Here is a 16,463-nt window from a genome sequence, read left to right on the forward strand (position 1 = left end):
ATGCATTATATGAATAGACAACCAATGATCAAGATTATTTTTTAATAAAATGGTATGAACACAATACCAAGACAAACCTATACCTTATTGGGCAGAATGCCTTCGGTTGTGAGTTATCAACCTACTTTTAGTATCGAACTAGATTCTTTAGAAAAACGAATTACCTCTACAACAAAAAGGTCCATAATTTTAATTCAATGACGATTTGATTGACATGCTCATGTCGCGACATTTGCAAATTTAGCCATATATTTGAGACTCGTTAATTCAAAAATCGTGATAATTAAATGTTAAGGATACCAAAAATACTGTACTTTTATAATTTGATAATGTAACTTAAACTTATTTTATTTTAAATTTTATTTTAATACTATAATTTTTGGCCAATATACATGTAATTTATTTTATCTCAATCCACCATATATACATAATTTAATTTTAAAAAAAATCCACTGACATAAAATTATGGAACGAAGGATCATTTTACCCCCCGAACTTGGCGCAAAGTATCAAAAACGTCCAAATTAGCAAAACCGGATCACTTTTACCCCGAACTTGGCAAAATCGGTTCAAAAACCCCCCCAATGCTGATGTGGCACTAAATTGGAGAGTGAGATTCCAAAATACCAATTAATCATAATTAACTTTTAATTAATCCAGGGGCCTTTTTGAACTTTTTTTCAGAAAAAAAATCAATTTTTTTTAAATTTCCGGCGAGGAAGAGCTCCTCGCCGGAGAAGAAGAGCTGCTGCTCCTGAGGAGCAGCAGCTCCGGCGTCTGTTCTTTGAAGAACAGACCGCCGGAGTCTGTTCTTCGAAGAACAGACCCAGGGTCTGTTTTGGGAAGAACAGATCCAGGTCTGTTCTTCCAAGAACAGACCTGGATCTGTTCTTCCTCAAGAACAGATCCATGGGGTCTGTTCTTGAGGAAGAAGAACAGACCCCGGGTCTGTTTTTTTTTAAAAAAAAATTAAAAAAAAATTAATTTATTTTTGTTTAAAATATTAATTTGAGGGTTAATTTGTTATATGTAATGAACTTTGTGGGTTAATTTGTGATATAAAATTTTAAATTAAAAGGATTAATTTTTATTTTTTTTAATTATTAGATATTAATTTAAAATGTTTAAAAACAATAAGGACTATTTTAAACTTTTTTTTTATCAAAAACCACTTTAGAAAACAGAAACCACCATCAAAACCGGAGAGTGTATCTCACTCTCTTTGGTGAGAGTGGGGAGGGGGGGTTTTGTACCATTTTTTACAAGTTCAGGGTAAAAGTGATCCCGTTTTGCTAATTTGGACGTTTTTGATACTTTGTGCCAAGTTCAGGGGGTAAAGTGATCCTTTGTTCTAAAATTATGTATAAGACAATAAATTTTTAAAATAAAACTAGCAAAATATAATTGTTTTGTACAATAATTGTGTTGCCACATACATATTTTACCAAAAACACCTTTTAAAAAATAGAATTTAAAGCAGCACAAAACAAATTGGAACTTTTGTCACTAAAATGAAGAAGAAAAAAAGATAGTTTGAATACCATCAAGATAAATTACCCAAGAATCATGTCTACCTAAATTCTAGTTTCTACAGTTTTTATGTTGTCAGTTTTTACCATAAAACCCAAACCATTGCCCCCCAAAGGGCTTGAATCTTTGGCCCGTGATCTTCATGATATTTGCAAAATTATAACATTAATATGCAAATAAAAAAGAAACCACTCTCTATCTCTCTATCTATCTATCTACTAAAATTTATATCTGCATTCGAACGAGTAAAAATAATCAAATAATTACATCAGAGAACCTGGTATAACATTGAGAAATGAAACATCTAGTAGTTAAAACCATTACTAACAAAGTCATCCTCCCCATCACTGCTGTAAGATTCAACAACCTGACTGTCATTTTCGTCTTCATCGCCCTCGGTCACAATCTCCAGTATCCCTGCTCCCCCATCGAAGTTCATATCAACGAAGTCCCCAACATCATCTTCATCATCAAAATCGCTCATGCTATCATCATCGTCGTCGTCATTGCTCATATCTGCATCACTCTCGCCATCTCCATCAGAATCTATACCTAGAATTGGATCCACATCACCATCTTCATCATCATCCTCATCATCCTCATCATCCTCTTCTTCTTCACTTTCAGCATCATCAGGATCAGAGTCATCATCGGTTGGCCGTCGCCGACCAATCTCATAAATCCTAGCAGATGAATACATCTCTTCTTGGTCATCCATGGTAACCAAACCAACAAAAGAATCAGTTGCCTCTGATGCAAAATCAAGGACACAGCGGTCTACAGGTATAGTGGCAATTTCTGAATAGTTAATAGCATCCACAGTGCGAAAAGCAGCACATAAAGGGTGCTTCACACGACGGGTGTGAACAGCTGACATCACATCATCCAGATTTCTCCTCAAGATTGCATAAATGACATCACCACAAGCATTAAATTTTATTGCTGTTTGATCCAATGAAGGTACACTTCGGAGGAGCCTAAATTTCCGCAGATCCCATACCTCGGAGTTTATAATCACCTATTCAGAAAATAAAAACTCTTAATAAAAGATGCCAAGCAAACTTCTGATGAATATATTTTAACCCAGCATATTTAATACATCCCCTATACAAAGGGATAATTGATGCCATTATTAGATAACAGCAAAAAAGTGCATTTGAGAAAGATCCAAAAGAACAGAAGCATAAGCCACAGCCCACCACCAGCCTCTACAGACTACACGTAAATATACTCTACAAAAACAAAAATGTGAGCCATTTTCTCTTTCATGATTATGCCTTCCAGAATTCAAAGAAAAACCTAAAGGACAATGTGGCAACTCACATTTAGGTGCTTTGTTGAAAATGTTCATATAATTACTGATAAATTAAAAAGAAATTTACCAAAAACTGAGAATACAGTAAGATCACATAGAGCAGTGCATACCTCATTCCCGGCAGGATGAAAGCCACCACCACCGTAATCAGTAAACTGATCAAAACGATGAACTGGACCAGATTGCCGCCTATCCCACAATACCCCATTCCAAAGTAACATATTATCGGAAGGGCTGAAATGTATAAGCGAATAAACATGGCCACGGCCTGTAGAACTCGAACTTGTGTCTGAAAAGGTTGATTCTACCTGACAGGTCAGGACATCATAAAGGAGAATCTCTCTTCGAGCTGGCTCGATTGTTAAGGTGGCAAACTCCCCGCCATAATTGCTAAACCTTGCAGCCTTGCAACCATCAAATGTATGAAGAGGGCCCTCTGAGACTGAGGAGGCACCCCACAAACAGACATCCTGAGAGCTTGAGGAGAGCAGCAATTGTGTTGCACCAGCAAAAAATGATTGTACAAGTGTCAAAGGAGACTGGTGGCCTGTGAACCTATCTAACACATTATTGCTGTTTGAATCAAAAACTTTTAGCTCTCCTGTATGACTGCCAACTCCAATGCGAGAGGAATCCCCCAGAAAAGTCATGCATGTTAAAAGGGCATCAGCATCATCTCTGCATGTTCTCAACAACCTGAATCGACTATATACAAACTGGCGATCTCTGCGATTTCCATGAACCCCACCATATATGCTTCTGAATTCGCGTGTACCAAGCCTAGCTGTTACATTTGATGGGGCATCAAGACTCCTTTTTGGTTCGGGACAGATGTGAGGGTGCAAGAGAGAGAGTGGCGGAAGAGTAGTTATAGGAGCTGGGCACTGGCGATGCTGATGCTTCAAGTACTGGACAACGAGAGAATCCAGAGTTAACCGCTCTGAAATGCTGGGTTGGTGGTCATTCAATAGCCCAAGTTGGGTGCAGTTACCATAGTGGCTGTCATCTGGATAATCTGTCAAACTATTTTGTGCTGGGCGACCATGTGAATCCCTCAAATTAGAAATTGGTGTAGAATATCCAAGAGCATCGCCACACAAACTGTTCTTTCGAACATTGGGTGTCAGACAAACCGGAGACCGAAGTCCATTCTCACCGGTGTTGACTCGCTTCCCAGATGATGCCAAAACAACATCTTTCATATCAGATAATTTCCGCTTCATTGGCAGTATAATTGGAGTTTTACATGAAGACTCTGTATCAGGATTACTTTTTGGCAAGGACTCTGACTGTGCTTCTGACAAACTTCCAGTAGTAGTAGATTGTTTTGAACCACTTGAGAATTTCTTGAATGATGATTGATTGGAATCAAGGTATGAAGGCTGCAAACTGAAAGTCGGTGAGAAAACAAGAGGCTTCTTCTTTGAAGACAAAACTTGGTCACACTTCAAGCCGGTATCTTCATCACGTGCACTTGCTTTAAATTTCTTCCACAGAAATCCGCAAGGGGTTCGACCAGAGGGCCACTGAATCTGTGTTGAAGGAGTTTCTTGCATGGCAGTTTGGTGCATAAGGGAAGATGAAGCCACCAGCTGTGGCAAAGGAGTCAATTGGGCCTCTTTCAGCAGTGTAGCAGCTGTTGAGGCCAAGCCAGAAGCTTGAAGGTGTTCATGCATGAGAAGCAGAAGTTCCCTGAGGTTTTCCAAAAATGTAAAACAGTATTAATACAGCTTAAGGAAGTTACAAAGGAAGTAACTGAGTGATGCTGGTATAGTTTAAAAAATTTACTACCCACCTCGCATGATAAGTGATGGGTGTTGCAGCAGCAATTGCAGCTCTTTCTATGCGCCTCAGAGTAGGGGTAGCAGCATCGGTTGCAGCCAATGTACTAGCACGCCCTGAATTTGTAACAATCTGCAATATTGTGTAAATGGTTGAACCTAAATGTCAGACATCTACAGTTTGAAGAAAATTACGCAAATAACAAAACATTCACCAGCTTGTGATATTAAACCAGTACGCATATTGGTTAGCAAGAGACTTTTCATCCTCATTAGTAAAATAAGAACCTAAAATCTATGAAAAGCTCAGCCAATCTTTATATCACTTAATTAAAGGGAATAGGTAGACAACAACAAAATTCAGCATGCCACTTAGATTTTATATAAATATTGACTGGTCAGAAAAGAGGTAACATGTTGAGATCCTGTGTTGCTAATGCAGAAAATCACACTTAAGTTAAATAATCTAAACCATCCATATTCATGAGGCGAAAAGGATAATCTCCCAGAAAACTATCCAATAGAATTGCTTTATAAAAAATCCAGGTTAGCTAAATCAGACAACTCAAAGGGGAACCTATCATTCTCAAACCCCAAATTGAATCACCAGTTTTTTTATCCACCAATTTAGCTGGAACAGAAGATAATTTTTAAGCTCAGTTCTCTATTCACAGAGAGGCATGGAAGTCTGAATTTAGAAATTCTGATACAGTCGCATACAGCAATTATCATAGGTACAGAATTGAGTACATATGATATGTACAGAAATGTTGAAGCTAGAGAATAGTTTTTGATTTTACTAGAATTGCAATTACATTTTTAACCAAGTTCAAGGTTCCAAAATCAAACATTATGAGAATTGAACTTAAAAGGCATAGCACCATTTTTTTTGCAGGAATTCCAAGTTATTTAGGTTTGGCTACATAAATTTTCCTTTACTCAGACAATTTTGGGTTACATCTTTGGAATTATTCAGAGCCAACCATATGATCTTGAAGCACAATTCATCGCGTGTTCCATGCGCCCACGCATATGAATAAAGAAGAAAAGTCACATTGTTGAAAACAACACAACTGTTTCAAATGAAAGGAGACAAATAATATAGTCCACGAACAGTGGGAGGTAAAGATCATTACCGCAATTAATTCAATTGCCACCTGGGCAAGTTCAGCTTGCCACCTGCCTTGATCAGTTCCGGGTGTCTGACTACCTGAATCTCGAATTAGCTCTGACAACTTTTTTCCAACCTAAACATAAAAATGAATCTTAGCATCACAGACTAATGAATTGTCTTAGAAGTCCAGCAAATGCAATATTTGTCTTGTATAAACAAAATCATCAAGACTGTACAAACAAAATAAGCAAACAATCTGTAACGTAATGGAATGAAAACAAACTGGACACTGCTAATCCAAGAAAAGATTATTTTGAAGTAAAAAGTTCAGGACAAAGTAAAAGTTGTGATGTCATCAAACAGTAAGAACAAAGGTTTTTTACAACAGAAAATAGATCTATGAATAAACAAATGAAAACGTAAGCAACTAAGTCTTTACCTGAAGTTTGGTCAATATGTGTGCAATTGTATCATCCCTAGCCAAACCAAGCAAAACTCGACATGCGAGAGCACGAATACAATCAAGAGCAGCAGGAGGCGAGTATATACGTGGCTGCAGAAGGTGTAGAAGGACCTTTATGCCATTGTTGGCACGGACAGCTTCTCTTGCCTGGCGGTATCCTTGTTCCATTTGTGCAGCAAGGCCAGCACAACCGGATCCTGTACCCAAATATATCCTTCTGTCTCCAACTAATCCTGAAGCTGGTGTAGGAGGTGTAGGAACAGGTGTCTGTGAAGTGCTACCAATGGACCGACCAACAAAAGCTGCTGTAGTGCTTCGATCACCAACACTAAACTCCCCATTTCGTTCTCTTAGATCACTCAGACTACGTTCCGTATTTCTGTCCCTACTATCCATAGCAGAGTTTGTTGATTGACCAGCCACAGTTTGCTGACCTTGTGTAAGAACAGGCGGTTTATTGCTTATTGAAGGGGGTGGGCAAACAAGATTGATCAATACATTCAATGCTGGCTGTATAATCTGCAAATGAAAAAAAAATCCAGAATATGACATCCACAGAAGAAGTTCCAAGAATCATGATTCTGATCATCATGATGGTATAAAAAAGGAAACTGATAAATGAATACCTCGTGGTCTACATAATTGCCAGAAATATTTGCAGCATCCAAAATGACAGCTATGCCAACACGATTATTGCTCAATGTGGCATTAACTATCATTTTGCGGCTGTCATTCACCAGGGTAACAATATGCAGGACACCCAATGCATACTGAAGCAGGTCATGCAGATAGCGCTCAACGGGTGGGGCCTACAAACACCAATATGACAAACAATTTAGATTTACATGCAAAATGGAAATAAAACAAATCAATGATGAAAGTGAATTCCCCAAACCTGACATAATTCCAACATAGTATTATGTCCATTTAAGAGTAAGAACTTGTCAACTGCAGGAAACCGAGTCCTGACAAATGCAGAACCTAGCTTTCTGTCCTTCTGTAACTGCAGAAAGACTGCATCCATAGCCTCATTACTGATGTCAAGTGGCTTGTATGCAGCTCTTACGCTTGGAATATTACGAGCCGCGCTTCGATAATTTTTAGAGGGACGAATGGTATCCAATAGTAAAAGAAGATGTGCTCGGAAATACTGTCTCAAAGCAACACATGTGTGATATGCTATTTGTTTCTCGGATGATGTTAAAACTTCCGATGGTGACCGGTCATTACGTAGAGCTGATGAACCAGACATGCTTAATGCACCTGAATTGAAACCAGATCTAACAGAGGCAGCATCACTTAATTGGCCCAACATCTTCTGTAAACCATCCTGAGCATCAAAAGCATCAATAACAGCTCTGAAAACAAATGCAGCACTAAAAAACAAGGCTGCATTTTTCCTGGCTTGATCCTGAGGGCATTCAAGAAGTTGAATAGCTAATTCAACCACTTGGTAGACGATATCAGAAGGAAGAGCACATACACGTTCCATTATACCCTATAACAATATTCAAGAAAAAAACAGAGAGGTTATTTGACAATAAAATATGAAGCACATTGCCTATTAAACAGAAGCACTCTCCTAAATTCAAAATATCCCTACCTGAAGAGAACCTATAGTAAGTAAGCATGAAGAAAGGCCAAAGAAGGTTTGTTCAACCCTAGGTACAGCAAGCAACTTTTGTATGCCACTCCTATCAACAAATAATGCAGCAAATTTCCGATGAGCAGCCAAAGCACAGATGAGCTTCATCACATCAGGCAAGAGTGTTACTGCCTTTGATTCAGGCAAGAGTATTGCTGCCTTTGATGCTTCCTTATGTTTAGAACTGCGTAGCAATAAGGCAAGACAGACGTCTACTCCCTTTTCATGCAGGACAGGTCCCAAAACTTCCACATATTCTCCTAATATTTCAAGGCACTGGATGCAATACTTCTCCCTAATTTGTGCAAGACATTCAGAACCAGGAAGGAAATATTCTTCAGCGTCCTCGGTTGCTTCTATTTCTGTACCAGCCGAAGTCATTGAGTCATCAGTACAGCATCTGTTCCTGTCACTGGAGCACAAATGAGTCAGCAATGGCAATGATGGAACAACACTCTTAAAAACAGAGAAAAAAATCAACAAGCAACCAACCGAGAAACTTCTACTGCATTAGCAGCATCAATCACAGTTGCGGCAGCTCGCGATGCAGCTAAAACTGCACTTTCTTCGCTGTTAGAAGATTTAAATTCCTGAGTATATAGAGCTGAAAATTAATATGTTACACTTTAGATCAGCTTTTATGATCAGAAACATAAACAAAAAATGCTGCACACCTCCAAAGCTGCACTTTTGACAACTTCAGCAGCAGCATCACCAGCTGCTTTGATGGCTTCAGCAGGTGCACTTGCAGCAGCAGCTTCAATTTCAGCAGCTCTAACTGCTTTCTTAACCAGATGAAAAATGTCTTTGCTTCCAATTTTGCATTCTTGAAAGCAGTCATCCGTATCCTCTCTTTCCACCACAAAACCATCAGTATTCAGATTACCAGGATACTTTCTTTCATCTTGTCCTCTTCTCAGATCAAAACTTTTTATCAAATTCCTATCCCTAGAAGTCCGTCCCTGACTCGACCGACTCTCAGATCCTGGAGAAATCAAACTCTGATCATTTTCAAAAGCAGCTTCATTAGATCTTCCCTTCCCTCTGGGTCTTGTCAATCCACGGGATGCCCTACGCCTTGACGAGTCATCTTTTGGCGTCTCCTCAATATCTCCAAATTTTAGCTTTCCATCTCGACTATTCCACCTGTCCCCACCATCATCATCTCCTATATCAACACCTTCGGACAACATATCAGGTGGATCTCCACAAGTAAGATCGTTGATATCCCTCTCATCGTTTAACCTTAGGTTATCCACATGAGCTGCTTCCAGTACCTGTCTCACTCTACCCCTTCCTTCTTCTCTACCTCTAACACTAGTAGCAGCCAACAAGTTCTTATTTTCTAATAAAGAAGTAGCGTCTTTCTGGTTTATGCTCGTCTCCCCAAGGACTTGTATGCGAAGAAAGTGCATGAGCTTGGCAGACAGTCCAGATGTCAACACATCCTCAACTACTTGACCGCCACTGAGCTCAGCCACGAGAAGAGGAAGAAGAAAAACATCAGCTCCACTTGAAAGACTATCGCAAAGATATGTCTAAGAATACGAAAAACAAAAGGAGAACTTGTAAAAACATACCCTTGCAAACATACTGCAAGAAGTCCAGTCGAATAGCATTTCAACATTTCAAAGTCCGAGGCTTCCTTTTTCCGTACATCAATGTATCTAGCAGTGTCATCCATCACCCATTTTTTTATGTTTTCAATCACAGGCTCTTCAAAAACGTGGGGATACTGCAGCCAGTTTTAAAAATCAAAATCAAAATTACATTAAACTATGCTACGAAGCAAACAAATAATGAAAAAAAGTCAAAGCAATGTCGAACTAAATAAACATACAATCCAAGTAAGTGAACAGCTCATTATAAGCCTTGCAGCAGCAGCTTGAACAGAGGTTGAATACGTAGTTTCTGATAGAAACTTCGACGAAATAAGTTCAAAAAATTCATCATTATCCTGCAGAACAAATATCCAGATGATTACCAACCAGGCAAAGCAGTAACACAAACTATACGCAATAAACACAGCTCAAACAACAACAACAACAAAATTAAAATTCCGTTACCCGGATTAAATTAGCAAGGCGTCCAACATTATGAGAAGCACGAGTGTTATTAAAAGATGATAAGCCATTCTCGGCCGTGTATCTGCAGAGTATCATTAGTCAGCCAGAATTCATTTTAACTACAAAATTATAGCATTATATGAGCACCGTAACTATAAATAAAAAACAGTAACTGATAGTAAAGAGAGAATAATACATCCACTCTTGAGTTTCGAGGAGAGACGACAGGGCGTGGAGTACGGTAGGGCTAGGGTTATCAGGAGCGGAAGTAATCTTATCCATTAATTTCTGCGCCTTGTCCGTCAATTCATCTTCTCCGTTCGTTTCTTCTTCTTCTACTATCTGCTGCTGCTGTGATTGCTCGTCTGCCTCCGCTCTCACTTCCGCCAGCTGCGCTTGACTGGACGGCTCGTCCTCCATTATAATTTATGTATGTATGTATGTGAATAACGATCATACAAATATTTTTAAATGACGACGGAGTAAGGCGGTGAATCGGAATATATAATACGGCAAAATTTGATCATACAAATGGTAAAAGTGTCCGTTGGGTTTATGTTGAGAAAAAAGGTGGAGAGAGTGAAGAGGACGAAGAAAAGGTTTGCGTAGGTTTGCAGTTTGGGTTTATATATTCTACAAATTCACGGAGCCTCTTCTTCTCTCTCTGCTTAAAATGGAGCAGACCAGAAAGTTCCCGATGGATCCGACCCGCCCCTTTTCTTAACCCTACCCTAATTTACTTACCTTTCATATATTCTCTTACTGTTTCTTTTGTAAAAACAAATACTCGTAAAACTGTAAATTCCGGAAAACTCTTTTTTTTTATATATATTCCTTCCTTCTTAAAATAATAATTAATTCATGAAAATTTAATTATAGTATATACACTCAGTTTTAAAATAAGGCCTAATTACTTAAAAAACCTCCACTTTATAATATTTTTTCGTTTATACCATGACCTAGGAAAAAGTTCATTTGTAACCTTTTTTTGATTTTTCGTTTTCAACTCTACCCTAAAGCACTAAATTGAACTATTTTTATTTAGAAAAAAACTTAAAATAATCCTTCATTTTTTAACTTATTTGTATTTTTTCAAATAGAAAAAAGATGATATAACCCTTCTATTTAATTATTTTTAATATTTTCATCCTTTATTAATTATTTTGTCAAAAAATAAAATTTTGGGGTACAATTGAAAATAAAAAATCAAAAAAAGGGTACAAATGAACTTTTTTCTAGGTCAGGGTTTAAATGAAAAAATGTTTCAAGGTGGAGTTTTTTTAATAATTAGGCCTTAAAATAATTATCTCATTTACTATTTCCATCTCTTTTAAAATAATAAGTGAATGGTGGCACGAACGACTATGTAGTATCGAACGCCTAGTACGTCAAGTATGTGAGGAAAGAACCAAAACAATCCTTCACTTTATGTGAGTAAGCTTTCCCCATTCCAGAATCAACCGGGCGATTTGACTATCGATCAGGTGGGGTAGAGGCAATCTCTCAGTGGTTTCGTACATCATTTTACGCAATACGGTTATACTCGAATCTTTTTTTAGAACAACAATTTTATTTTATTTTTGTTTCTATTATTTCTATTTGTAAATTATTTTTCTTTAAATATTATTAGGTGAACTATTAAAAAAAACTCATTTTATCAAATGAATTATTTGAAAATAACAATTATTAATTTTTTTAACACTAAATTGGCTACTAATCATTAATTTTGATAATTGTTAATTTTTCAATAATCATTTGATTATTTTAATTTTTTTAATCTCATTTCATTATAATTAAAAAAAAGGCTTTTATTTTGAGATGGAGACCGTATTGTAGTTTTTATATTACACTCCTAATAATTATTAAGTGAGACTTTATTTAAAAAAAATATATATATTATTATGATTGGAAAGTACAAGAACGTATTATAATTGTTAAAAATAATAATTTATAGTTATTTTTATGGGGTAAAACTAATAAATGATCTCTTCAAATGATTCATTAATATTTCATTTAAATATTGTCATTAATAAAGAATAGTGTAGGAATAAACTATAAAGTAATAAAATATATCTATTATTTAAAGACGGGTGGAAGTAATAAACAACTATTAATTTCTATATTAAATATATTTTTATTTTTAATAATTATACAAATATTAAAATATTAAAATTTAATTTATGAATTTATTATAAATTTTATTTGAACGACTTCAATACTCTTTCAAAATAATTTGCTTTTTGTAATTTCTCAAAAACAAGTAGCAGGAAATTCATGTAAGTCATTATATAAAATATTTTCTCCGTCTTACTATAATTGTTCACATTTTTTGTTTTGTCCAAAGATATTTGTCTATTTCTAGTAAATTACAACCTCTAAAATTTATGTTCTTTTATTGTTTTTATTTAAAATTTATTATTTATTGCTATTATTTCAAAAAAAAAAGTGAATTAGTGGTAGCAATTATTTATTGCAATTAACTTTTTTTAAGGGTTAATTGCAAATTTATACACGAACTTTACTCTAATTTGCAATTACAATATAAACTTTGAAATTTGGCAATGTCAGTAACCAACTTTACACTTTTGGCAAATCGATACACCAAACACGAAAAACACTAACGTGGACATTGTAATATACCGCCATGTGTCATTGCGTGATTCGTCGGTGTACCAATTTGCCAAAAAATGAATGTTGGTTACTGACATTGTCAAGTTTCAAAGTTTATGTTGATTGCAAATTAGGGTAAAGTTCGTGTATGCATTTGCAATTAATCCTTTTTTTAAGGATTAATTGCAAATTTATACACGAATTTTACCCTAATTTGCAATTACAACATAAACTTCGAAAATTAGCAATGTCAGTAACTAACTTTACACTTTTGGCAAATCAATATACCAAACACTAAAAACACTAACGTGGACATTGTAATATACCACCATGTGTCATTGCGTGATTGGTCGGTGTACCAATTTGCCAAAAAATGAAAGTTGGTTACTAACTAGGGGTGTGCATCGGTCGGTTCGGTTCGGTAGTGATGCATTGAAAACCGACGGTGCCGATTAACCCATAAATCAGAAACCAAATTGCTTATTTAAATTCTAAAACCGAACAATTTTTAACCGAAATTTTATGGTCGGTTCGATTCGGTTTCGGTTCAGTAGTATAATTTGAGCCTTTTTAAAAGCCCATTTAAAAAATTGGATTTTAGCATTAAAAGCCCATTCATCCAAAATAAAATAAAAATCATAATTAAAGCAATTAATATACAAAATAACATACAAAAATTACAAGTTAAAGGTTACATACATAATTACAACCCAAATTGCAGCAACAAATATACAAATAAAACAGATCCCCTTAAATTAACAATGTAAATAGCTTAAAGATATACAAATTACTAATTAGGCCCTTCACAAAATATACAAAAATTACAGATTCATTGTTAAGTGCAAAAAATAGCCAAATGAATCATTTGTTGTCCACGAAGCAAGAGGCAGCAGCAGTTTCTGGTTCATAATTTATAAGTATCACATATTAAAACAGAACAAGTACTATATATTGCAATTTAGAAATGGCAAAAATTATAAAAGAAAATGGGGCTCAGAAATGCATTTATCGATTCATTTGTAAAGCGATCAAATGATATGGTGGCTCAAAAAGGTGCCAAAAACATCATATCAAAAAATTGAAGGCATTACAAGATCTGAATGTGGTGGAAGCTTCATCACAGCCCAAAAAAATAGTTTAAAATAGTTTAGAAAGAGTTATAAAATTGTAATTATAAAAGTACTAAAAGTAGTTTAAAAGTAAAATAACAAGTTGAATAAAGAAATTTGAAAGTTACAAAATATAAAGTTAAACAGTTTCAAAATTGCTTGAAACATTTGAAAAGAAGTATAACTTCAAAAGAAATAGAAGTATCAAAGTTTAGAAAAAAAACAGACTTAAATAGCTTGAAATATTTAAAGATGAATAGAAGTTAGAAAATCATACTTGCAGTTGCAAACAAAGTCAGTAATTGCTTTGGCTTCCACCACCATATTCTGATCAGAAGGGACAGGGACAGGGTCAAAAATTGATCCTTAGATCAATTTCAATTGTGAAGGGACAGGGACAAAACTTGATCCTTAGAAGTTAGATCATTTGCAATTCTTAAGGGACAGGACCATGCAGATATTCTGCTTCCACCATAAGGTCCAAACACATCATGTGTTTCCAAAAAACAAAACAGCAACATAGCAATGGATTCAAGTTGCAGGTGGACCAACATTTGGCAATTCTGGATTAACAAATAAAAGAAGAGAAGTTCAGAACAAAAAAGTATAATTAAAAGTAAATAATTGATTACTAAAATAAAAAGAAAGAGTGCATAACCTTTCTCAAAGGAGTCCAATTCATCCAAGCATTCTTCAACAACAAGAGGGTCTTTACAAGCTCTCAGCCAATTTTGTGTACAGATTAAAGCCTCCACCAATTTAGGAGTTAAGGAACTCCTAAAACAATCTAGTACCCTTCCTCCTGTACTGAAGGCCGACTCAGAAGCAACGGTGGAAATGGGAACACCAAGAATATCCCGAGCAAGCTTAGATAGAATTGGAAATCGCTGAGCATTTTGCTTCCACCAGGTTAAAACCTCTAATTCATCACCATCTTCCAACAAATCCTCATTGAGGTAAACCTCTAGTTCACTCTTTCGGGAACTTGCAGTTCCCATTTCCATTCTATGCTGCTTAAATCTGGCCTTGCTGACAGAAGCAGACTTTCTGGTCCTACTGGAACCAGTCACAAGAGTGGCCAAGGCATTGCCTCCTTGAGGTTGAGTCAACTCAGGCTGAGAACTCAAATGGACATTGTTTCCAGATCCACCACATTCATACAACTTAACATACTCACTATATAATACAGTTAACTCATCAACCACAGCTTTAAACAGACTCCCACCTTTTTCAGAACCAAATATTACTTTCAAATTGTATTCCATTCCCTCCAACTTAGAGGTAGGATCAAAAATATAAGCAAAGAAAATAAGCTTATTCATTTTTTCAGGATCCCCCCAATACTTATCAAACTTTGTTTTCATTTTTTCTCCTAAAAATCTGACTTCACTATCATCACTCTCAATCATATCACACAAGACTACATTTAAATCACATATTTCTTGAAAATGCATATCAGCAGTGACATACAAAGACCCAATGGCAAGTAACACACATGTAATTAATTCTCTGAATACTAGTCCATGTGTCAGTCGTTATACTAACCCTTTGACTATGATTTTTGAAAAGAACTTTCAATTTTAACCTCTCATCTGCATACATTTTGAAGCAGTCTCTAGTTACAGTCCACCTAGAGGGTATGTGTAATACCCCAAAATAATTAAGTATCTAATTGGACCACGTGTCCAGTGTTGCATCGCCGGAGTAGCGATATCAGAAGGATTTCCGAGAAATTAAGATAATAAGTGTTAGTAGGTCGGTTTTGCAAAAGATTATGGCGAAGAATTTAATAAGGTATTTCAATTCTAAAGTCAGAATTGGAATTGTAAGGAAAAATGTCAAGAAAGACCCAAAATAAAGAATAGGGACCAAAGTGGTAATTTAACCACTTTGAGACAAATATGGAAATTATCTCGCCAAAGTCCGTGAAATGTGTTACAAGATATATGGTAAAAGTTTCGGGTCAATCGGAGACCTTTTAAAATTTGGACGCGGATGCGCTTTGGGCTAAATTGTCACTTTTGAGAAGTTTAAGGGCTAAAGTGTAAATTAGCCAATTAAGTCTCGAGAATAGTAATTAAAAGATTTTGACGGAAAATAATAATATCGAGTTAGTATTATTTATATGAATATAAATAATACGTGAGCAATCGAGTTAAAATAATAATTTAACCATTTGGTTAATTATTGAAGTTTAAAAGAGAAATGGTTTAAATTAAAGAAATGAAGGATCAAAATGGACAGTTAACCAAGATATATAAGTAACTTTCCTTAAGAATAAGGAAAGAAGAAATGATCAGAAGGTGATGGAAACAGACGAAGGGAATTTGACGATCGTCGTCAGTCCGCCGCCGTTTCGCCGTTTCTCGTCCAAATCGCGAGTTCTTTATATCGATTCGTTCAGAATTCGATTCTCTATCATCGCTAAGCTTCAAATCGAGGTAAGCTTGACGTTTTTATTATGAGAATTGATAAATAAGGGTTATTTCGTTTTAACGAATTAAACGAATCGTAATCGCGTTTCTATTGGCGTTTTTGATGATATTTGAAGTGGTTATTAATGGGAATCATGTTAGAATCGACTTTGGACGTTTAAGCACGTCGGAAATGGCCCGGGGAATGAACCCCGGGGCTGCACATCGGCAGCCATTTGCTGCACGAACGTGCAGTACACGTTTGTGTAGCATACTGCACGAACGTGCAGTACACGTTCGTGCAGCGTACTGCACGAACGTGCAGTACACTGCTGCACGAACGTGCAGCCCTTCGCCGAGTGAGGAATCCTGATTTGGGCTTTCTGGGCCCTGACGCGACGCAGAAACTCGATTTC

At 36.2% G+C, this 16,463-nt stretch overlaps 1 protein-coding gene across 1 annotated transcript; it reads right to left on the reverse strand.

Annotated features, from left to right (window-relative positions):
• Nucleotides 1-1,746: 1,746 nt before the first annotated feature.
• Nucleotides 1,747-10,627, reverse strand: LOC126670571 (DDB1- and CUL4-associated factor homolog 1). Its single transcript, XM_050364329.1, has 14 exons — nucleotides 10,111-10,627; nucleotides 9,915-9,996; nucleotides 9,689-9,805; nucleotides 9,429-9,583; nucleotides 8,523-9,315; nucleotides 8,341-8,438; nucleotides 7,807-8,260; nucleotides 7,099-7,701; nucleotides 6,830-7,012; nucleotides 6,180-6,722; nucleotides 5,763-5,873; nucleotides 4,641-4,759; nucleotides 2,956-4,537; nucleotides 1,747-2,548 (listed from the first exon to the last, which is right to left on the reverse strand). The coding sequence occupies exons 1-14, from the start codon at nucleotides 10,332-10,334 to the stop codon at nucleotides 1,835-1,837; spliced, it is 5,778 nt and encodes a 1,925-aa protein (XP_050220286.1). The 5' UTR covers nucleotides 10,335-10,627; the 3' UTR covers nucleotides 1,747-1,834.
• Nucleotides 10,628-16,463: the final 5,836 nt, after the last annotated feature.

This window comes from Mercurialis annua, linkage group LG2 (assembly GCF_937616625.2).
Source record: "Mercurialis annua linkage group LG2, ddMerAnnu1.2, whole genome shotgun sequence".
Taxonomy (NCBI): Eukaryota; Viridiplantae; Streptophyta; class Magnoliopsida; order Malpighiales; family Euphorbiaceae; genus Mercurialis; species Mercurialis annua.

Coding starts and splice junctions, on each gene's coding strand:
- LOC126670571 (XM_050364329.1), bottom strand. CDS start 10,334: ATGGAGGACGAGCCGTCCAGTCAAGCGCAGCTGGCGGAAGTGAGAGCG. Junction 5,874..6,179: donor ACATATTGACCAAACTTCAG/GTAAAGACTTAG, acceptor TTTTATGTTTAG/GTTGGAAAAAAGTTGTCAGA. Junction 2,549..2,955: donor TTCATCCTGCCGGGAATGAG/GTATGCACTGCT, acceptor TTTTCTGAATAG/GTGATTATAAACTCCGAGGT.